Genomic DNA, 24,889 nt, shown 5'->3' on the forward strand with positions numbered 1-24,889 from the left:
GTCTTACTCACGTCGGCCACGGAGAACGAGAGCCCACAGTCCTTGAGAGTGGACCGCGTCGGTGGCACTGTGTTATCCTCAATGTGGGCGAAGAAGGTGTTTAGCTTGTTCGGGAGCAAGACCTCGGTGCCTGTGATGTAGCTGGTTTTCCCTTTGTAATCCGTGATTGTCTGTAGACCCTGCCACACACGTCTCGTGTCTGAGCCGTTGAATTGCGACTCCACTTTGTCTCTGTGCTGACATTTTGCCTATTTGATTGCCTTACGGAGGGAGTAATTACACTGTTTGTATTCAACCATATTCCCAGTCACCTTGCCATGGTTAAATGCGGTGGTTCTCGCTTTCAGTTTTGCGCGAATGCTGCCATCTATCCACGGTTTCTGGTTTGGGTAGGTTTTAATAGTCACAGTGGGAACAACATCCCCTATACACTTCCTGATGAACTCAGTCACCGTGTCCGTGCATACGTCAGTGTTATTCTCAGAGGCTACCCGGAACATATCCCAGTCCAGGTGATCAAAACAATCTTGAAGCATAGATTCTGATTGGTCAGACCAGCGTTGAATAGACCCGGAAGGGGGAGTAACAGTGGTCGAGCGTTTTAGCAGCACAAGTACTATAGGCAATGTGTTCAATGAACTTCGGTAGCGTTTTCCTCACATTTGCTTTGTTAAAATCCCCAGCTACAATAAATGCGGCCTCAGGATATGTGGTTTCCAGTTTGCACAATGTCCAGTGTAGTTCCTTGAGGGCCGTCGTGGTATCGGCTTGAGGGGGAATATACATGGCTGTGACTATAACCCGAAGAGAATTCTCTTGGGAGGTAATATGGTCGACATTTGATTGTGAGATATTCTAGGTTGGGTGAACAAAAGGACTTGCGTTCCTGTACATTATCACAATCACACCATGAGTAGTTAATCATGAAACATACACCACCACCTTTCTTCTTCTCTGAGAGTTCTTTATTCCTGTCTGCACGATGTACTGAGAACCCAGCTGGCTGTATGGATGGAGACAGTATATCCAGAGAGAGCCATGATTCCGTGAAAAAGAGTACGTTACAGTCCCTGATGTCTCTCTGGAAGGAGATCCTCGTCCTGAGCTTGTCTACTTTATTGTCCATGGACTGAACATCAGCGAGTAAAATACTCGGAAGTGGTGGATGGTGTGCACGCCTCCTGAGTCCACTCTGAATACCTCTTCTCCGCCGGCGGCGACTTGGAGCAGCCTCTGGGATAAGTTCAATTGTCCTGGGGGGATACGAACAAAGAATCCAATTCGGGAAAGTCGTATTTCTGGTCGTAATACTGGTGAGTTACCACCGCTCTGATATCCAAAAGTTTTTTCTGGCTGTATGTAATAACACAAAAAACTTTCTGGGTTAATAATGTAAGAAATGACACACAAAAAAGCTAAATACTGCAATGTTGCTTAGGAGCTAGAAGCAGAGCTGCCATGTCTGTCGGCGCCATCTTCCAAAAAAGCATACATGACTGTTCCTACATGGACAAAACCCTCTCACATACCTTCTCACAGGCTGCCTAGCATACTTTAAAAAACCAACACTAAAACTAAAACAGGCTGCTTAGCATACTTAATTGCCTGCTGATGGACCATCAACTGTTGATGGGCTTCCATTGTATTTATATTTTACATTTTAGTCATTTAGCAGACACTATTTAAAACTGGTTAGGTAGGTTTATGTCCCCAGAACACACCTGGCCCAATGGGCAATCCGCAAGCAGTTGTCGGACTTCACAGAAAAGTGAACATTAAACACAGTTGCAATGTATTTTCTACAAACCGATATGATATCTATATCAAATTGAAAAAATGCAACTGGATGTCCATATCATTGCCCATCACTAATTTAAAGGATTTATTCATTGAGTGATTTAATTTTTTACTTACACATTAGACCATGAATTCTTTGCTGAAACATTTTATGAAATGGGGGACTGAAATGAATGAATGTATGCTAGTGTGTTATGCCATGAATTTTAACTGACTCATTTTATGAAATTGGTGAATATAGTGAATGAATGTATTATAGTGTGTAGACCATTAAAATCCTTAAGAGTCTATTGACGCACCCGTGCATCAATCTAACTAACATAATAAAAAAATCCCCATCAAAATCCGTCGGCCTTCCTCATCTGCGATGGAAGGTGGCCGAGCTACAGCAATGTTTGTCAGAACATGAATGTATGTAGAGTCCGAACAGTTTGTCCATTTTGCTCTATGACCCTCACAAGTATCACAGGACTCGTCTGAAGGTAACCCATACAAACAAATGGAGGTATGAAGGTATGGAGGTATTTTTGTACCAACAGAAATAAGGGGTTAAATATGTGTATAAAGGGCCTCCCGAGTGGCGCAGCGGTCTAAGGCACTGCAGTGCTTGAGGCGTCACTACAGATCTGGGTTCAATCCCGGGCTGTGTCGCAGCCAGCCGAGACCGGGAGACCCATGATGCGATGCACAATTGGCCCAGCGTCGTCCGGGTTAGGGGAGAATTTGTCCGGCCGGGATGTCCTTGTCCCATCACGCTCTAGCGACTCCTGTGGCGGGCCGGGCGCATGACACGGTTGCCAGTTGAACAGTGTTTCCTCCAACACATTGGTGAGGCTGGCTTCCGGGTTAAGCGAGCAGTGTGTCAAGAAGCAGTGCGGCTTGGCAGCAATGGGACAAGACTGTAACTACCAATTGGGGAGAAAAAGGGGTAAAAAAAACAAAAACAAAAAACAGTTAAAAATGAATACTAAAATAAACTTTACCAACATTTAAACATGTAAAAGTAAAATGTGTATACAAATATTATATACCTTTCCTGAGCTTTCTTATATCTCCTAGATACAGGAAAGACACTTCAAAACCTTATTCCTTATGATTAATTTTTTGACTGTCTTTTTTGTCATTTATGAATGTGTTATTCAATGCGTTTTATGAATGTGTTATTCAATGCGTTTCTATGGGCTAAATTCAATATTTTATCAATTAATTTTTAAATATTTGTTTTGATACCTAAAGAGATCTTAACATTCCAAATCAAATAGCTAAATGATCCATGGTATGACCATCTTAAAACAATTCCATATGTTAGCTTAGTACCCCCCCCCCCCCCAAAATGCCTTTGCTGACCTTGATTGATAACCATCATAATATAACTTGTAAATAATCTTATTGTTTAATAATAATATCTCTGATATTGTTTTTGGAAACTAGGTAATAGACCTTTACTGTATACTGCTAACCTTGTTAGATAAGCACAACAAATATAGGCCTCTAAGCTGTAAGTAATTGTCTCCATTGCTGTTCTGAAAGCGTGATTATACTGTTTACTAATAGCCTGGTTAATATTCATTATGTTTAACTTGTTAATAAATACGATTCTCGTTTTGACAAAAAAAGTTTGCCTGATGTGTATTTTTTTGTGTGTTGATAGTTTAGTGTGTACACTAGGCATAGGCATTGACTTCAGGACTATGGATAGCATCGGGTCATTTTAAGGTTGTTTTACCTGCAATGTTCATATTAAGTAGTTTAAATACTAAGGGTTGTTTATAGGGTTAGGCTTATAGACATTTTTCTCTATAAGCCAATATGGAATTTATAGGCCTATTGCATTGGGACCAATGGAGTGGGCGGAGAATAAAGTGCTGCTTGGAATTTAGACCTCAGTCCCCCATGAAATAACAGCATATATAGATTCTACAGACCCTACCGAGTAATCCCAATCACACTTTTACCATAAAATATTGTTTTTCTCTATAAGCCAATATGTAATTTGTATACAGTAAATTGCATTGCAGTGAATGGAGTGGGTGGAGTGAGGAGTCACCAGCACTCTGTTTTAAACCCGTTGCCCAGTTCAAGAGACCAATTTAGGTTTTGCAGACTCTATTGAGTAATTCCAATTACATATATTTGTATTTTATTAAAAGTGTAATTCTTTAAATATAGCCTACACAATAGCTTTCAACATACCAGTGGTGTAAACTTTCTAAAGAAATGCTGGTATAAATAATACTATATTAAAAAGAAAAGTATGTCAAACTATCCAGAATTTTTTTCAAAGGTGTTTGCAATGCTGTGAAAAACAGTTGTACTCCACTAGAGTGCCCCCCCCCCAAAAAAATCTATATACCCAAAGTTTATCATGTCTTTGTAGGGAGACTGTTATTTAGAGAAAAATAAATACGCTATCGTGCTGGCAGCATAATATCCTGCTGCTATGAGAATGGTAGCCTAATCTTCCCGACCAGCAAACCTTTGATGACGTCATTCCAGGTAAGGAAAGTGTGCGCCAACAAAAGTATCAGGTTCCCTTTTAATTGGCGCTTGGGTTACGTCATTTATTCCTAAATTGGTGAGAGAATTGATAAAGACAGAATTGGTTAAAACTGCTACAATGGAATTACCCATTTTGCACGAGAAAGTTTATAGTTTACTCTTAGTTTATTATTCTTGATACAAGAAACACTTCAACACAAAGTAAAATATTCACCAAGTCATTCTTTATAGCCCATAAATAGCCAGGTCATCAAGAAAACAGCACGTTCGACTGTTATACGTCATTAATTAGCTTCCGCCCCACAAAGGAGTAACCAATAATAGCTCCCCCCTTTCTATAGCCATACCTATAGTTCCTATAAATTGCATGAAATGCTTTAATTGAAGAGATCGAGTTCGAACAACAGTAATTGTGACAAAATTAATGCAAATAGTTCAGTATACATACAATGTATCAATATGGAAATGATTATGTAAGTGTCTACTCTCACACAATTACATCCCACTCGGAATCTTTTCAGTGCAAGGATTAATGGCTGAATTGGAGGCAGTCAATGTACGGATCTCCTGTTATTGTTTACATTTTGAAACAGCATACGGCCTCTACTTAATGAGGGTGTCATTGCCAGTGAACTTTAAGTTATTATTGAGTCAAGTTTTACTTCGTTTTTCATGTTCGTAAATTGCGTTGACAAGTATATCAATCAGTTGGTGGTGACGAAGTAGCTAGCTAGTCTGCTATGCTAACCATAATAGCTAGCTGGCTGGCTACAAAAGCTAGCGAGTTATTTGTCGGGTCTAGTTATCTAGCTACTGTAGTAAGCTAACTAACTGATACACTTGATTGGTACCACATTGTCAGTTTGTCCATTGGATAAAAACATGGTGTATGTTGCTAGCTTCATTAGGAATGTCAACGTTTGAGACCAGACAACATCGTCAATTTAGCTAGCTAGCGAATTTAGCTAACGTTAGCTAGTTAAAGTGGTCTCAAGTTGTAATGATGTGCTAACATGTTAATGCTACATATGTTATTTAAATTGTTATTTTCCTAGAGATGACAATTTGAGCAGCTTTTGCTGGGCTAACCGAAGCGCAGCTAGCTATAGCTCTCGAAGGGTGTCTTGAAAGTTGGATCTCGAGGATGTTCAAATGACTGGAGAAGCATAGCGCATACTGAGTTGCAAAGGTCTAGGCAAGATCACCAGAGGAAACACAGGTATAACGCGCCATTGATTTCTATGTGTGATGTCATTACCTTCATTTGAATGTATTCTTATTCTATTACAGTGTATGGTTCTTCCCCCTCCCCTTTTCCCACAGAGAATATAGATGTGTTAATTTGACCATGAATGAATATATATATATATATATATCACTATGTTTTTGCATAAACTAAGTCTGTCCATTTTGCTTGACCTTAGGGGTTCACAATGTTTAGTGCAACTCAGAGTTCCAAGTCTGAGTTCCTGGACAAAGCCAGGCAGGCGCGTGAGGAGAGGAAGGGGTACAAAGAAAGGGACCGAGCAGCCACCCTAATTCAAGCGCTGGTTAGGAGATTCCTCTGTCGCTGCAGACTCCAGAAACAAATAAGGTTTGCTTTACAAGCAATGCTTGCCGTTATGCATTAGTAGACATAATCTTTCTTGAGACTAGTTTGTGAATAAACCTTTGAAGTAATGTGTGAATTCGCTTTTTCTTACTAGGAAAGAAGTTGATGACTTTTTCCAAGATGCCGGGACCACAAAAAGAAACGCACTATCCATTTTTAAAATTGCACGGAAGTTGTTATTCATTTTTTGCCAAGATGATAAGCTGGTAAGTTCTTTAACACCTACGCTTTACCCTCACTGATTTGAATGTATGTTTTGTACATTGTTATTAATCGTCTTTTACTGGATGATGTTTCTTATTTATTTACTAATTGAAAGGCATATGAATGATTACATATCAATATAGTACTTGAGATTTAGTGCAGATTGCTTAGTGTACATATAACTAACAAGCTATGATGCTTTTAACTACAGATGTTTGAGAAGCTTTGTCGCTCCATTCTTGGCAGTATGGAGGTTGAAAATGAGCCCAAAGTGAGTATGATTATAATTAAGGAATCATCAGTGAGAACAGATTTTTAATTAACTCAGTGTGATTGACTCTGACTTGATATATAGTAATTTATTGTGTTCTTTGTTATCAGGTTTGGTATGTGTCATTAGCCCTTTCTAAAGACCTCACCATTCCTTGGATCAAGCAGATTAAAGATGTTCTGTGGGTCTCCTGTCAGTTCCTGAAAAAATTAAAGGTAAATCTGAATGCTCTGATAATAACCTTCTTTAAGATAACAGGTGTATCATTTTAAATATTGAAATGTTATAATTGTATCTTTACCCCCCACCTTCCTTCTTTCTCTTGTAGCCTGACATCATGCAGGACAATAAGCTGGTGACTCTGTACCTCACCATGCTGGTGACCTTCACAGACACATCAACCTGGAAGATAGTGAGAGGGAAAGGTCGGTCTCAGGTCAAACCACTGCAGCAGTGCACACACATCCTCTATATAAGTGTCTTGATGTTGAAAGGAAAATACATAAAGTGTAATCCTCCCCCCAAAAATCTCCCTCTGTGGTAGGCGAGGCCCTCAGACCAGCGTTGACCCGGATCTGTGAGAACATCATGGGGCATCTCAATCAAAAGGGATTTTATTCAATACTGCAGGTACTGTGACACATACGACATCTTCCATCTTTTCACCAGGGCTTTCAGAACGATTATTATGACGTTGCTGACGTTTATTGGTGGTTTCTGCAATTTTGAATTCACTTGTAGATTCTACTCACCAACGGATTGGCACGCTCCAGGCCCTCTCTTACCAAGGGCACACTCACAGCAGTATTCACTTTGGCATTAAGGTGAGTGGCCACTGGAAGCTCTCTCATTCCCATTCGACCACCACGGATCAATTGTCTCTGTATCACTAGAGCCTGGGGCAGTTCTATTGTAGTAGATACCTACGGTTCTGCTTGCTCACGTTTCCCTCTGTAACTGGGTTTGTTGTAGAAAAAATCTAATAAAATTGTGTCTTAGCTTAATGGAATATGAAGTCCTATCTTATCAAAGTGTATGATCTGCTTGGTTACCTCTTTAGAATGCTTGGAGCTGAAGAAGTCTTGGGATCCATTAGTGTAACTTGTCTTTATTTTACAGACCTGTCATTGCTGCTCACTTCTCTGACAACCTGCTGAGGTCTCTCCTCATCCACATCATGTCTGTCCCAGCAGTCGTCTCCCACATCTACACCATCACCCCAGAGGTAAACGCTAAACACTCAAAATGAAGAAATTACAGCCTATTCTCTACCTAGTGCACTATCTAGGGTATAGGGTGCCATTTCAGACACACCCTAGGTCTTTATTGTATAGACATATATAATAGCTTGTACAATGACAAGGCCTCTGAGTGTGTCCTTGTCTCTGTGCAGTGCATGACCACCATCCAGACCCACGACCTGTTGAGGAAGTTCATCCTGTTCCTTAGCCGCGAGGAGCAGTGTGTCGACATCTGTGTCTGCCTGGAGGGGAGCCACACACTGTGCTTACTGGGTAGGGCTGTTTAAACTGACTCGCATATCTATTCTATGGCAATATTTTTTTTATTCTTTACTATAGACTACTGTGAGTGTTCATGTTTGAGTTGCCTTTTTTTGTCTCACTCTTTCTTGTCTTTCTCTGTGCGGTGCTGTGGGAAGCATACTGAATCAGTTATTTGGGGTTGCTGCTCTGCGTGGCCTCTGTTTCATCCTGTTGTACTGTAGGTAACCTGATTCACCTGGGCTACCTCAACGAGAAAGTACTGGAGGAGGAGGCCAACCACTTTGTGAAGGACCTGACGGACATGCTGTCCTACTGCCAGAGATACGTGTCCCAGAAGAAATCTAACCTCACCCACTGGCACCCCGTCCTGGGCTGGTTCTCCCAAACCGTAGACTATGGGTCAGTGAGACATCCTCATAGCCTGATCCCAGATCGGTTTGTGCTCTCTTGCCGACTCTTATGGTTGTTGTCATCCCAAAATCATGACAATGACCATAGGAGCAAAACAGCACAAACCGAAATGGGATCTCAACTAGGACTGTTACGGTAACCGCATTACCGCCACACCGGCGGTCACGAGTCATGACCGCAGTCAAATTCCACGTGACCGTTTAGTCACAGTAATTAGTCTTCTCCAAGCTCTGATGCTGCTGATGGTCATTAGTAGCCTACCAAACTTGCTAACTGCCTGGTACTCAGCACTCTATTGTCCCTCTAATCACTCTGACATCAATGCAAATGTAATCGAAAATCTAATCAAACACTTCATGAGGGCTCATGTTGCGCAACATTTCTATAGGCTATGCAATTGAGAAAACAGAGTTTTCATGGCCTCTATTAAAAAGAGGAGGATCCCATCAGCTTTCTATAGGCTTACAATATTCATTTCTCAACTTTCCTAATATTAAGCACATTGCTTTTCTTTACAACAGGAGTATAGCCAACCTGGCTGGCATGAAAATGAACCACGGGAAAAGTGTCCTCCATTCGCTATTTAAGTGCATAGATGTATTTTTTTCCCATGCCCCTGTTTCGAGACAGGTGCATGATAATGGTCCATTCTAAATCAAAACAAATTTCACACATATATATATTATTTAGTATATGTAAATACAATATTAAATCAAGAATAGTCTGATGGGTGACAATATTAGCCTATCACTTGTGAATAATGCCCTGCTTGTGTGCAGTAAGGCAACAAACAACACATGCCTTTTTTAACGACTTTTTCAAATCATAGTCGCACACCTCATGTAGCCTAGCCCATAGGCCTATATGTTTTGATAAGGTTTGTATCACAACTAAAGTGGCCAAATAACTTCTTAAAATTAAGCACATTAATCTGCTTTACAAGGGGTGTAGAGCCTAACTGGCATACATAGGCGGTGTGTGAGTTTCAAGTTTGGGGAAGATAATTGTCACCATAAAAATGAACCTTTATAATAAAGCATTACATTCATAATCGCGTTTGCGGCCACTTTTGAGAATGGTGTTTTCCCGCTAATTAATTGACATTCACGCTTATAGCCTACTGCCGTGTGCGCATTGCTGTGCTTATAATGTGAAGAAATAGCCTAATAATTTATCAACATTTTAAGATAAACCAGGGTTCCCCAACTGGTGGTCCGTGGGTGGTTTTATTTGGCTCCCCAGGTTTTCTGAGCAAAAAAATACAAACTTTTTAAATTTTTATTAATTGTTGGACATAAGACTGTAAAAACACCAGGAAATCAGCTCCAAGTGATTTTAATTTAAGAAGTCTGTTCCCAAGTATTCCAACGTATAATAGAGCGACACGTGATCGTATACAAATGTAAGCAAGGTTTGAAATGATTATGTTTTAGTCAAACATTATATCGGTTTGGGCTTCTTGCGGTCAATTTGTAGTCTACAAATGATTTGTAATTATGTTCTGGCCCCCCGAACCTTCCGCTCAAGAAAAAATTGGCCCGCGGCTTAATCTAGTTGATGATCCCTGAGCTAAACATTCTGATCTGTTGCATCAGCCTCATTGCTTTAAAAAAAATGTTTGATGCTAGTGGTTGTATTAATTTGGGATCTATCGCATCCCACAACTGTTCCAGATCTGTTTGGAATATTTATTTCTGGCACAGAAGGACAAGTTGTTATACTTGTTTGTACTATGGGGGATAGTAGATTGACATAGGCTAGTGCTTTTGCTGTTTGTTAGGCCTTGTTGGCTGACGAAAAGTTCTTCCAACATCTTCAATATGCGCCTCGGAATTTGATAAGGACGCGTGCAGTTGCGTCCCTGATGTGTCTGTCTTAACTTGTAGCCTGTGAGAAGAACCTGATCACGTGACGGGCATTGGCTAATAAGAATTGCGATATCTGATAGAGCCACGTGAGTGAGAGGTGCTTCGGAGCACTCAGCTGGGAGAAGGAATTATAATTATTATATTCAGCCCAAGGGCACAACGGCCACTGGCCGCAAAAGGCATGGATTCTTTTCATTACGGCCACACAAAGGGGATGCCGCCGGGAAATTCTAGGCATTATCAAGTGCTTGTCAAATTGTGAATGAGAGACTGATGAAGTGTGTGCAGCCTGAGCAAAAAACTAAATAAAGCAGAGCTCATGCCTTTCATGCAAAAAATAATCATAATTAGTTGCATCAAGCAGCCTTAGAATGTATAAAAAAATCTAAACATATAGCCCAACGTTTGTATCATAACTAAAGTTGCATAAATAACTCTAAATGTAGGAGGACCTGTTTCTTTGTTAACCGCTCAACACAGAATAGCCGCATGTGCGCACTCCGTCAAATTGTTTGGAGAAAATATCCTTTATTTTATTCAGCTACACTATATATACAAAACTGTGGACATCCCTTCAAATTAGTGGATTTGGCTATTTCAGCCACACCCGTTGCTGAGAGGTGTATAAAATCGAGAACATCGACAAACATTGGCAGTAGAATGGCCCGTACTGAAGAGCTCAGTGACATTCAACGTGGCACCGTCATAGGAGGCCACCTTTCCAACAAGTCAGTTCGTAAAATTTCTGCCCTGCTAGAGCTGCCCCGGTCAACTGTAAGTGCTGTTATTGTAAAGTGGAAACGTCTAGGAGCAACAATGGCCCAGCCGCGAAGTGGTAGGCAACACAAGCTCACAGAATGGGACCACTGAAGCGCGTAAGAATTGTCTGTCCTCAGTTGCAACACTCACTACAGAGTTCCAAACTGCCTCTGGAAGCAACGTCAGCACAACTGTTCGTCTGGAGCTTCATGAAATGGGTTTCCATGGCCAATCAGCCGCACACAAGCCTAAGATCACCATGCGCAATGCCAAGCGTCGGCTTGAGTGGTGTAAAGCTTGCCACCATTGGATTTTAGAGCAGTGGAAACGCATTCTCTGGAGTGATTAATCATGCTTCACCATCTGGCATTCTGATGGACGAATCTGGGTTTGGCGGATGCCAGGAGAACGCTACCTGCCCGAATACGGAGTGCAAACTGTAAAGTTTGGTGGATGAGGAATCATGGTCTAGGGCTGGTTTTCATGGTTCGGGCTAGGCCCCTTAGTTCCAGCTACAGCATACAGTGCATTCGGAAAGACCCATTCACTTTTTCCACATTCTGTTACGTTACAGCCTTATTCTAGCGTTTCTTTCCCTCATCAATCTACACACAATACCACATACTGACCAAGCGAAAAAAGGTTTTTAGAAATTGTAGCAAATGTATTAAAAATAAAAAAACAGATACCTTATTTACAGTATTCAGACCCTTTGCTATGACAATCGAAATTGAGCTCAGGTGCATCCTGTTTCCATTGATGATCCTTGAGATGTTTCTACAACTTGATTGGTGTCCACCTGTGGTAAATTCAATTGATTGGACTTGATTTGGAAAGGCACACACCTGTCTATACAAGGTCCCACAGTTGACAGTGCATGTCAGAGCAAAAACCAAGCCATGAGGTCAAAGGAATTGTCCGTAGAACTCCGAGACAGGTTTGTGTCTTCAATAGAAGAAGTTTGGAACCACCAAGACTCTTCCTAGAGTTCCTCTGTGGAGATGGGAGAACCTTCCAGAAGGACAACCATCTCTGCAGCACTCCACCAATCAGGCCTTTATGATTATTATTATTTTATGGTAGAGTGGCCAGACTGAAGCCACTCCTCAGTAAAAGGCACATGACAGCCCACTTGGAGTTTGCCAAAAGGCACCTAAAGGATTCAGACCATGAGAAACAAGATTCTCTGGTTGGATGAAACCAAGATTGAACTCTTTGGCCTGAATGCCAAGCGTCGCGTCTGGAGGAAACCTGGCGCCGCTCATCACCTGGCCAATACCATCCCTACGGTAAAGCATTGTGGTGGCAGCATCATGCTGTGGGGATGTTTTTCAGCAGCAGTGACATGGAGACTAGTTAGGATCGAGGGAAAGATGAACGGAGCAAAGTACAGAGAGATCCTTGATGAAATCCTGCTCCAGAGCGCTCAGGACCACAAACTGGGGCGACGGTTCACCTTCCAACAGGGCAACGACCCGAAGCACACAGCCAAAACAACGCAGGAGTGACTTCGGGACAAGTCTCTGAATGTCCTTGAGTGGCCCAGCCAGAGCCCGGACTTGAACCCGATCTAACATCTCTGGAGAGACCTGAAATTAGCTGTGCAGCGACTCTCCCCATCCAACCTGACAGAGCTTGAAAGGATCTGCGGAGAAGAATGGGAGGAACTCCCCAAATACAGGTGTGCCAAGCTTGAAGCGTCATACTCAAGAAGACTCGAGGCTGTAATCGCTGCCGAAGGTGCTTTAACAAAGTACTGAGTAAAGGGTCTGAATACTTATGTAAATGTGATATTTAAGTTTTTTTATTTTAATACATTTGCAAAAATGTCTAAACCTGTTTTTGCTTCATCATTATGGGGTATTGTTTGTAAATTGATGAGGAAAAAAATGATTTAATCAATTTCAGAATAAGGCTGTAACGTAACAAAATATGGAAAAGGTCAAGGGGTCTGAATACTTTCCAAATGCACAATACTTTCCCGTCCACAAAGCGAGGTCCATACAGAAATGGTTTGTCGAGATCGGTGTGGAAGAACTTGACTGGCCTGCACAGAGCCATGACCACAACCCAATCAAACACCTTTGGGATGAATTGGAACGCTGACTTAGAGCCAGGCCTAATCGCCCAACATCAGTGCCCTACCTCACTAATGCTCTTGTGGCTGAATGGAAGCAAGTCACCGCAGCAATGTTCCAACATGTAGTGGAAATCCTTCCCAGAAAGTGGAGGCTGTTATAGCAGCAAAGGGGGGACCAACTCACTCTCTCTTTCTCACACACACACACAACCTTCCCTTCCTGCCCCACTCAACCTTCTCTTCATCCCTCCAGTCTGAATGAGTCCATGCCACTGGTCACCAAGCAGCTGCAGTACCTGTGGGGCATGCCTGTGATCCGGACGCTCTTCAGTGACGTCCTTAGCAAAAAGCTGGAGACCCAAGAGCCCACGCCTCCACCACAGCCACAGCCTACCACGTCGCAAAACAACCTGCCAGTGAAGAGTAAGTCAAATTTGTATTTCAGTTTCTCTTGTGTTTTCCCCCCAGGCACTTAATTGTTTAATGTCAAGGGTTAATTATTTTGACACCATTATCAGATGTATTATCACCTGGATTGTTGTCGATTGATCCAGATAGTTGTGTTTTAAAACAATGAACGAACCCTATCAATGAACTAACCTTATCGGATCGGTTTTCTCTTAGGTCTCTTCAAGCGGGCATTTCAGAAGTCTGCCTCAGTGCGAAACATCCTGAAGCCAGTTGGCGGGAGACGGGTGGACTCCGCTGAGGTTCAGAAAGTGTGCAGCATCTGTGTACTGTACCAGACAGCCCTCACCACGCTCACCCAGATACGACTGCAAATCCTCACTGGTGGGTCTCTGCCTAGTTCCATTTGACTCAGGCACAGACACACACCCACACACACATTAATGTTCTCTCATGTTGTGTCCGGTGCTGTCCCCCTCAGGCCTAACCTACCTGGACGACCTGCTGCCTAAGCTGTGGGCCTTCATCTGCGAGCTAGGACCCCAAGGAGGGCTCAAGCTGTTCATGGAGTGCCTGAACAACGACACAGAGGAGTCTAAGCAGCTGCTGGCCATGCTCATGCTGTTCTGCGACTGCTCCAGACACCTCATCACGTGAGCTCCATAAACTGCTACCATATAACTTGATACAGTATGGGTTGGTTTCCCAAGTATAGATTAAGTCCAGTCCTAGACTAAGAAGCACTTTCAATGGAGAACCTCTTTCAGTACTAATGTGTCCAGGAAACTAGCCCTAAATACAATATCCGATCTCTGTGCTTACTTATACATGTTATTTGCTGACCATCCTTGGTGTGTTACACAGGATCCTGGATGACATTGAGGTTTATGAGGAGCAGATCTCGTTTAAGACGGAAGAGCTCGTCACCATCTCCTCGTTTCTCAACACGTTTGTTTACAAGATGGTCTGGGACGGCATCTTAGGTGAGTCTCCTCCTCCCTCTGTTGAGCTCTTGTCAAACTCGAAGGCGATTTGATAGACAGAATTGCCAATCCCAGGTTCCGGCACCATGAGAAATGGCTTGGGGATAGGGTAGGTGAGTGTTTGCATTACCTTAGTGTGTTGTTGTCTGTGACAGAGAATGCTAAGGGAGAGAAGCTGGACCTGTTCCACAGCGTTCACGGCTGGCTGATGGTGCTTTACGAGCGGGACTGCAGGAGGAGGTTCTCCCCTGATGACAACTGGCTGCGCAAGTAAGTGCCCCTCCGGAAACATACTTATCCTAATCCCTAATCCTTCCCATAATTAGAAGTCTGCACTGCCCAATACCTGCTAAGGTGATCCTAGTGATCAGTAGCGGTCAAATACTTGAGGAGCGCTTGATGAAGCTGGCCCACTACAATGGAACCAATGGAATGTTAGTGCCAACTTTGACCACCCTGTACGCCGGGCAAGCCATATTGGGCCCAACTCCAGTACTTGGAAGTATTTGACTAAATTGAAAATTGAGGTTTTGTGTCACACACAATACCCCATAATATCAGTGGAATTATGTTTTTAGAAATCTTTACAAATTCATTAAAATGAGAAGCTGAAATGTCTTGAGTCAATAAGTATTCAACTATTTTCTTATGGCAAGCCTAAATAAGTTCAAGAGTAAAAATGTGCTTAACAAGTCCCATAATAAGTTGCATGGACTCACTCTGTGTGCATTAATAGTGTTTAACATGATTTTTTAAATATTACCCCATCTCTGTACCCCACACATACAATTATCTGTAAGGTCCCTCAGTCGAGCAGTGAATTTCAAACACAGATTCAACCACAAAGACCAGGGAGGTTTTCCAATGAAGGTCACCTATTGGTAGATGGGTAAAAAAAAAAAAAAGCAGACATTTAATATCCCTTGGAGCATGGTGCAGTTATTAATTACACTTTGGATGGCGTATCAATACACCCGGTCACTACAAAGATACAGGCGTCCTTCCTAACTCAGTTGCCGGAGAGGAAGGAAACTGCTCAGGGATTTCATCATGAGGCCAAAGGTGATTTTAAAACGACATTGTAGTTACTCCTAATGCTAACCTAATTGACAGAGTGAAAAGAAGGAAGCCTGTACAGAATAAAATATTTCCAAAACATGCATCCTGTTTGCAATAAGCCACTAAAGTAATACTGCTAAAAATGTGGCAAAGAAATGCACTTTTTGTCCTGAATACAAAGTGTTATGTTTGGGTTAATTCCAACACGACACATCTGAGTACCACTCTTCATATTTTCAAACATGGTGTTGGCTGTATCATGTTATGGGTATGCTTGTCATCAGCAAGGACTAGGGAGTTTTTTTAGGAAAAAAATTAATGGAATAGAGCTAAGCACAGGCAACATCCTAGAGGATGACTTTGTTCGGTCTGCTTTCCAACAGACACTGGGAGACAAATTCACCTTTCAGCAGGACAATAACCTAAAACCACAAGGCCAAATATACACTGGAGTTGCTTACTAAGACGACATTGAATGTTTCTGAGTGGCCTAGTTACAGTTTTGACTTAAATCTGCTTGAATATCTATGTCAAGACTTGAAAATGGCTGTCTAGCAATGATCAACAACCAACTTGACAGAGCTTGAAGATTTTTTGAATATGCAAATATTGTACAATCCAGGTGTGCAAAGCTCTGAGATTTACCCAGAAAGAATAACAGCTGTAATGAATTGACTCAGGGGGTTGAATACTTATCTAATCAAGATATATTAGTGTTTTATTATCCATAAATTTTAATATTTTAAAATAATATTTCTTCCACTTTGACATTAGTATTTTGTGTAGATCGTTGACCCAAAAAATACAATTAAATCCACTTTAATCCCACTTTGTAACACAACAAAATGTGGAAAAAGTCAAGGGGTGAATACTTTCTGAAGGCACTGTATTTGTCCCAGGTCTGATCTGTAGGAGACAATTGTGATGTTGGAAAAGGTACACTCACTGACTCACTCGTTCACCCCTTGTGTCCAGGGATCTGAAGCCGAGCCTTTTGTTCCAAGAACTGGAGAAGGGCAAGAGGAGAGCTCAGCTGTTACTTCAGTACATCCCACACGTCATTCCACACAAAAACGTGAGTCGGCACAGAAATCATATTGATCTGTAGTTGTAGTTTCACTATACCCAATATGCACGTAGTGTCTCACTCCCATTCGTCGTCCTCCCCACTTCAGAGGGTCCTGCTGTTCCGGAACATTGTCACCAAGGAGAAGGAAACCTTGGGATTGGTGGAGACCAGCTCCGCCTCTCCGCATGTCACCCATATCACCATTCGCCGCTCGCGGATGTTAGAGGTATGAAATGGATGTATCGAGCTTTTGCATGTTTTCCCCCACACTAGCATATCTCTCTAAGAATGCATTCTCAAAACAGTGGTATGCATGGGTACATATTGGCACAGAGCCTGATGTCAAATACAGTCAGGTATGGTGGCTGTGACTGCAGCCCAAACTGATCACCCAAACTCTTTGTGTCTGAACTCTCTCTTAAGGATGGTTACGACCAGCTCCGCCGGTTGCCCGTCAACTCCATCAAAGGTGTGATCCGCGTGAAGTTTGTCAATGACCTGGGTGTGGACGAGGCCGGCATCGACCAGGACGGCGTCTTCAAGGAGTTCCTGGAAGAGATCATCAAGAAAGTCTTCAATCCGGCACTCAACCTCTTTAAGGTTTGCTCTCCAGACCTTGCTTCAAATACTTTTTGAAATAATTTTGTTATACTGTATCTGTGCTTGATGGAGCTTGCCTGTTGTACTGGAACCAATAGACAAGTCTCAAAAGTGCATACCCTGTCCACCTGGCACCACCTGGCTAAAGCTAACGGTCATAGTCTTTGAAAGATTTCAAATAGTCTCTCAAGGTACTTTTAGCCATTTTCTGTGAACAATGCTGCTACTACTGCTGCTGATTTTGCTGATGTCTCTCCCCCCCCCCCCCCAATAGACCACCAGTGGCAACGAGAGACTGTACCCCTCCCCTACGTCCTACATCCACGAGAACCACCTGCAGCTCTTTGAGTTTGTGGGGAAGATGCTCGGCAAAGCCATGTATGAGGTGTGTCTGCGCTCACAGAGGATGTTATTCATGTGAAATGACCATATATGTAACAAGAATGACTCATTTTAAAGCCACAAGCCCAACTCGCCACTTTTTCCCCTATAATGCTGATGGATGGGTCTGGAGAAATGTAACCACAATTTATAGATGGAGCTATCGATGCAAAGCCTGATAGTCCATGAGATCAATGTGTGTGTGTTTCAGGGTATCGTGGTAGACGTACCCTTCGCCTCCTTCTTCCTCAGCCAGGTCATGGGTCACCACCACAGCACCTTCTACAGCTCCATCGACGAACTGCCCTCCCTGGACTCTGAGTTCTACAAGAACCTCACCTCCATCAAGGTCAGAAAGACCCCCCCCCCCACACACACACACACACTGATAGTCATGTAGTCCCTGGGATCGTGTTCATTACAGCACGCAACGGAAAACGTCTCAAAACAATTTGCAACTGAAAATGAAAGGGAGCGTTTCTTATTGTATAAGTCCAGGTGGTCCTTTCTCCCTGTTTCAGTCTGTTTTATTCCGCTTGGTGCCTGATGAACACGACCCTGGTTTATGGTTACCGCTATTTTGATTTGCGAAGTTGTTTTTGCTTTGCTGTTATCCGTCGCTACTTTCTGTGATCAATATCACTCCAAGTTGTGGAAGTCGACTCAAAATAGTTGTTTTATCTTCGTCTTGTCCTTTTCCAGCGCTACGACGGGGATGTTGGTGATCTGGGACTGACGCTATCGTATGACGAGGATGTTATGGGACAGGTAGAAGCTATAGTTTTTTTCTGAATGTAGAAAAACAGAACTCTACTCTCGTCTCTTAATACTGTCTTCGTGTCATCGCAGCTGGTCTGTCATGAGCTGATTCCTGGAGGAAAGACGATGACGGTCACCAATGAAAACAAGTGAGCAAGATGCAGATTCAGTATCTAGAACAAACATTTATTGATGTCATTTTGATGTTCACACCCTCGTTCACTAAATACAATATTTATTTATTGTCCAGGTAGTTATAACAAGTTGGGTTGGATGATGACATGGGTCCCGTCCAGAAACAACCCCTAACCCGGCCCTTTGACACTTCTGGAGATCTGATAGGTATAAGCAATATGGTGTATGTCCTACCAAGCCTATCACAGGGCAAGGTAAATGTACTAGCATATTCCTTATTATACCTATCAAAACCTTTCAGTTCTCCACAAGTACCTAGGCAGGAAGGGCTGGATGGTTGTTTCTAGACAGGCCCAGGGTTCTCCCCAAAGAATGCTCCATTCTGTCCTCCACTATGAAAAAATAAAAAAGGAAATGTTTGGCTCTAGATTGCAGGAAATGGCAGTTATAGGTGTTAAAACAATTCTCAAATCTCACTGCCCCCCGCCGGGTCTCGCCCTGCAGTACTCGGCAACACCACCTTGTTAAAAAATGCTGGGGAGAACCCTGAGACCCATGGTGTTCCGAGTCTGACTTAAACTCACCTTTGACCTTCCCCGTGCTGCAGGATCAGCTACATCCACCTGATGGCGCACTTCCGCATGCACACGCAGATAAAAGAGCAAACGGCAGCTTTCATCCGAGGGTTCCGCAGCATCATCAACCCGGAGTGGCTGCACATGTTCTCCACTCCCGAGGTCCAGCGCCTCGTCTCCGGGGACAACGCCGAGATAGACTTGGACGACCTCAAGTGCGTGACCTTCGACCCTCTTTTCCCCCGATCAGCTCCTCCACTTGACAGCTTTTCGACCTGCCAGTTCCCAAACATTTGAGGGAAATCCTGAAATCCTAGTATCCACCGTGTCCAAATGGTTTGAATGTCCCATTTGATTGGGTAACAGACAATGAGTTGACTGTAAGGTTGTAAAGCCAAGGTGAAGGTGCTTGCTGACATGGTCTCTCTCACTCTCTCTTTCCTGCCCTCTTTCTTTTTCTTTCTCTCGCTCTGTCTGTCTCTCTGTCTCTGTCTTTCTCTCTCGCTCTCTCTCTCCTGTTGGCAGGAAACACACAGTGTACTATGGAGGTTTCCACAGCAGCCATCGGGTCATCATCTGGCTGTGGGACATCCTGTCCAGTGACTTCTCCTCTGAGGAAAGGGCCATGTTCCTCAAGGTAATAACAACCCCCAAATGTTACTATACTGAACAAAGATATAAACGCAACATGTAAAGTGTTGGTCCCGTGTTTCATGAGCTGAAATAAAAGATCCCAGAAATGTTCCATACGTACAAAAAGCGTATTTTTCTCAAATCTTGTGCACAAATTTGTTTACATCCCTGTTGGTGAGCATTTCTCCTTTGCCAAGATAATCCATCCACCTGGCAGGTGTGGCATATCAAGAAGCTGATTAAACAACATGATCATTACACAGGCGCATCTTGTGCTGGGGACAATAAAAGGCCACTCTAAAATGTGCAGTTTTGTCACACAACACAATGCCACAGATGTCTCAAGTTGAGGGAGCGTGCAATTGGCATGCTGACTGCAGGAATTTCCACCAGAGCTGTTGCCAGAGAATTTAATGTTTATTTCTCTACCATAAGCTGCCTCCAATGTCGTTTTGTAGAATTTGGCAGTACATCCAACCAGCCTCACAACCGCAGACCACGTGTAACCATGCCAGCCCAGGATCTCCACACCCAGCTTCTTCACCTGATGGATCGTCTGAGGAGTATTTCTGTCTTTAATAAAGCCCTTTTGTGGAGGGAAAAACTCATTTTGATTGGCTGGGCCTGGCTCCCCAGGCCCACCCAAGGCTGCGCCCCTGCCCAATCATGTGAAATCCATAAATTAGGGCCTAATGAATTCATTTCAATTGACTGATTTTCATTCTATGTACTGTAACTCAGTAAATTCTTTGAAATTGTTGCAATTTGCGTTTAGATTTTTGTTCAGTATAAAATGTTATTTTACTGTTCATGCGTTAACTGCATTACGCCGGCTTGCGGGGCTGCCAGTTTGAGACCCCTGCTCTAGAACGCACTTACACTTGTATAGACCTGTTATGGGATCGTCCTTTGTTGTTGTTCTACTTTTACAGTTTGTCACCAGCTGTTCAAGACCACCCCTCCTGGGTTTTGCCTACCTCAAGCCCCCTTTCTCCATTCGCTGTGTGGAGGTGTCCGACGATCAGGTGAGAACACTTGGATCATTGGAAAGTCTTAAGCCAGATGTTTATACAGTACGCGACACCAGCACGCCTATTACTCTCCATTACACTTTGGCCTTTTAGTTGAAGAACATAGCTTTGGGAAGTCAGTCCCTTGGGATTACTTTGGTTCTCTGTGGGTTTATGTGTGTGCGCTCCTGTCGCCTGTCTCTCTCTAGGACACGGGGGACACCCTGGGAAGTGTCCTGCGGGGTTTCTTCACCATCCGGAAGAAGGAGCCTGGCGGTCGCCTCCCCACCTCGTCCACCTGCTTCAACCTGCTCAAGCTGCCTAACTACAGCAAGAAGAGCATCCTGCGTGACAAGCTCCGCTACGCCATCAGTATGAACACAGGTTTTGAGCTCTCCTAAAATAAACTCCCCCCTGCTTGTGGTCTGCTGCCTGCAAAACTAAAGGACAAACAACTAAAGAGCGCCCTCCTTACCCAGGCTAGGGGCGGCAGCCGGTCAAGTCAGTGGAAATTCACCAAAGCTGAAGGCGAAACAAATCCTTTATCCCAGCCTAGGAAACCAGAAGAGCTCCACCTTCTTTTACTCCAATCAGTCTGGATTCTGGAAACACTCACCCCCAAGGGCTATGAAGCCTATTTGCTGCCTGTGCAACCATGTTAACTTATTTTCTGACCAGTGGCAGTCATTGCCTATGCGAGTTTATTTTACTTTTTTATAGACAAGTAGCTAAAGAAACTGTGGGAGCAGCACAATTGGAACGGTCACGCTCTACTCTAACACTCCCGAAAACCAACCCCATGCTAATAATCATAACAAGGAGGAATGTGTAACCTAACACATTGCTGAACTAAAATGGCTCCATGTCTTACTATTTCTTCTCAGGCTTAACAGAACGATACTTGGATCTAGCACTCCCACGTCAAACGAACTGGAAAGCAATATAGATGCAATGCAAGCCATTACACGCGATAGACTCCTCACTGGAGCAAAATCATAGGAAGCTTTGTTCTACCTGTTGGAATAGGATGTTATCCAAGCAACTTTCCGCTGTCATTCGGTGAGTCTTAATAACCTTGTTGAACATGACGAAAGCACCTTTTTATAAAGGGACAACAAAGCACTGCCTCATGTTCAACAACAAGTTCTGACCACGGAGATGTGGTCACGTGTTGACGCCTGTTTCATATCTGTATATTGTCCTGACGATCTGTCTCTCTCTCTCCTCATACACACACTACAGTCAGTCACCTGACAAAAGCTTTGGAGCCTGTATGTCTCTGTTCTCTAATGTATTCAAATTAGAATTCATGTTACACAACAATGCATTTGTGACCCAAAGTGATGCCATCAATACTTTCACTAAACTCCATGCTGTTATTTGATACCAGATGTTCCGTTATCTTCTGTCATGGTTCCGGATTCTCTTTTCTTGTTGCGTTTGAAAATGGATAATACAGTGGCTCTGGAATGTTTTATATGATTTGCTGTGAAATATCTGGGTCATATATAACTACAGCAGACACGTTGACAACCATTGTTTTTTCCCACTTTGTATTTCCTTAATTGTGACATTCCCAAACTAATCTGTTACAGTGAAGTCAATCATGAACATTTCTCTATATCCACTAGGACTGGCCATGCCTCTTGGAATGGAATCAAGCCATAAACACATAGGACAAGGTATTTATAAGGACTTGAGCCTGCTTACAGACAATTGAATTCCCATGCTCCCTTTTCCGCCATACTGAACCAACCAACTCAGGAAGGTTTGGTGTCATTTCTCACTGGCTGTGCATGCCAAGCCTGTAAGGATTCTCCCTTGTGTCTGGTGACCTTACAGCCATGTGGAAAGGGGTTACACAGGGAGCAAACCATACTATATGTCATGGGTTGGTTGATCATCTGAATCTGAAAGCATTGCTTTTGTGTCTATCTCCCCTCTCCTTTCTTACCCACTCTCTCTTGCACAGAAAACCCTGCTCTTTCTGTGAGAGAAAAAAAAACGAAGGATCGGAAATAATTATACCATGCAAAGGTTGCATTAACAGGGTCAAATAAAAAGAGACAATTTGGCGGAGTTGTTAGTGACATGTAGTTCCAATGTCAAGGTGGTTGGAGACAAGGCAGCAAAGGGTGTTGAGTTTTAATTATGTGAAAGATGAACAGGCTGATAAAAAGTAATAGCCTATTGGTTGATTCAGTATTTAATGCGAACCTGTTTCATGAGGGGTGTACATGTTTGCACTGAGTGGTTGTCAGAACCATAGACATGGATCTGGTTGTGGTCATAAAAAAAAAAGAAGGAATTAAGACTTTTTAAGCACCATTAATAATGTATCTTATACAGTACCCGTCAAAGGTTTGGACACACCTACTCATTCAAGGGTTTTTCTTTGTTTTCCTATTTTCTACATTGTAGAATAATAGTGAAGACATCAAAACGATGAAATAACACCTATGGAATCATGTAGTAACCAAAAAAGTGTTAAATCAAAATATATTTTATATTTGAGATTCTTCAAAGTAGCCACCCTTTGCCTTGATGACAGCTTTGCACACTCTTGGCATTCTCTCAACCAGCTTCATGAGGAATGCTTTTCCAACAGTCTTGAAGGAGTTCCCACATATGCTGAGCACTTGTTGGCTGCTTTTCCTTCACTCTGCGGTCCAACTCATCCCAAACCATCTCAATTGGGTTGAGGTCGGGTGATTGTGGAGGCCAGGTCATCTGATGCAGCACTCCATCACTCTCCTTCTTGGTCAAATAGCCCTTACACAGCCTGGGGGTGTGTTTTGGGTCATTGCCCTGTTGAAAAACAAATGATAGTCCCACTAAGCGTAAACCAGATGGGATGGCGTATCGCTGCAGAATGCTGTGGTAGCCATGCTGGTTAAGTGTGCCTTGAATTCTAAATAAATCACTGACAGTGTCACCAGCAAAGCACCATCACACCTCCTCCTCCATGCTTCACGGTGGGAACCACACATGCGGAGATCATCCGTTCACCTACTCTGCGTCTCACAAAGACATGGCGGTTGGAACCAAATATCTCACATTTGGACTCATCAGACCAAAGGACAGATTTCCACCGGTCTAATGTCCATTGCTCGTGTTTCTTGGCCCAAGCAAGTCTCTTCTTCTTATTGGTGTCCTTTAGTAGTGGTTTCTTTGTAGCAATTTGACCATGAATGCTTGATTCACACAGTCTCCTCTGAACAGTTGATGTTGAGATGTGTCTGTTACTTGAACTCTGTGAAGCATTTATTTGGGCTGCAATCTGAGGTGCAGTTAACTCTACTGAACTTATCCTCTGCAGCAGAGGTAACTCTGGGTCTTCCTTTCCTGTGGCGGTCCTCATGAGAGCCAGTTTCATCATAGTGCTTGATGGTTTTTGCGACTGCACTTGAAGAAACTTTGTTGACATTTTCCGGATTCACTGACCTTCATGTCTTAAAGTAATGATGGACTGTCGTTTCTCTTTGCTTATTTGAGCTGTTCTTGCCATAATATGGACTTGGTCTTTTACCAAATAGGGCTATATTCTGTATACCACCCCTACCTTGTCACAACACAACTGATTGGTTCAAACCCATTAAGAAGGAAATAAATTCCACAAATTAACTTTTATCAAGGCAAACCTGTTAATTGAAATGCATTCCAGGTGACTATCTCATGACGCTGGTTGAGAGAATCCCAAAAGTGTGCAAAGCTGTCATCAAGGCAAAGGGTGGCTACTTTGAAGAATTTGTTTAACACTTTATTGGTTACTACCTGATTCATATGTGTTATTTCATAGTTTTGATGTCTTTACCATTATTCTACAATGTAGAAAATAGTAAAAATAAAGAGAAAAAAACCTGGAATGAGTAGGTGTGTCCAAACTTTTGACTGGTACTGTATATCCTGGCCACTAGTTAACAGAAAAACACATTTCTGATGATTATACAGGCATTTTATGGCCACTAAACAAGGTTCTATATGGTTTTGTATTGCTTTGCTATCTAAAATCTACCCATGAACTGAAATCTGTGATCTATTTGTCTGTGTATAGTAATATTATGGGGTACAACCTACCTGTACAGGCATCCCCCCCCCCCCCCCCAGTTATGAATGCCATCAATCTCATTGACAAATCGAAATGACAACTTGTCTTAGTGACTGTATGGGAAGACCTTAACTCAATTTTCAGTCTGTTGGGATCACTGCGAAATATTTCCTTCATTCTCAAGGACTAATCAGTGCTCAATCCCTTACAAAAAAAGATTGCA

The 24,889-nt window shown here is 42.7% G+C and overlaps 1 protein-coding gene across 1 annotated transcript; it reads left to right on the top strand.

Annotated features, from left to right (window-relative positions):
• Positions 1 to 4,793: 4,793 nt before the first annotated feature.
• LOC311144770 (ubiquitin-protein ligase E3B-like) lies at positions 4,794 to 23,087 on the top strand. Its single transcript, XM_084180875.1, has 28 exons — positions 4,794 to 4,852; positions 5,352 to 5,515; positions 5,721 to 5,890; positions 6,003 to 6,114; positions 6,324 to 6,383; positions 6,494 to 6,598; positions 6,712 to 6,808; positions 6,928 to 7,013; positions 7,125 to 7,207; positions 7,503 to 7,608; positions 7,777 to 7,897; positions 8,110 to 8,287; positions 13,260 to 13,429; positions 13,631 to 13,798; positions 13,896 to 14,067; positions 14,279 to 14,397; positions 14,553 to 14,667; positions 16,432 to 16,531; positions 16,632 to 16,751; positions 16,949 to 17,125; positions 17,400 to 17,510; positions 17,718 to 17,855; positions 18,209 to 18,274; positions 18,356 to 18,414; positions 19,008 to 19,190; positions 19,501 to 19,612; positions 20,541 to 20,633; positions 20,828 to 23,087. Exons 3-28 carry the CDS (start codon positions 5,730 to 5,732, stop codon positions 21,017 to 21,019), a joined length of 3,204 nt encoding a protein of 1,067 aa, XP_084037001.1. The 5' UTR covers positions 4,794 to 4,852; positions 5,352 to 5,515; positions 5,721 to 5,729; the 3' UTR covers positions 21,020 to 23,087.
• The last annotated feature ends 1,802 nt before the right edge of the window (positions 23,088 to 24,889 follow it).

This window comes from Coregonus lavaretus (genome assembly GCF_964263955.1).
Source record: "Coregonus lavaretus genome assembly, chromosome: 17".
NCBI classification, from domain to species: domain Eukaryota; kingdom Metazoa; phylum Chordata; class Actinopteri; order Salmoniformes; family Salmonidae; genus Coregonus; species Coregonus lavaretus.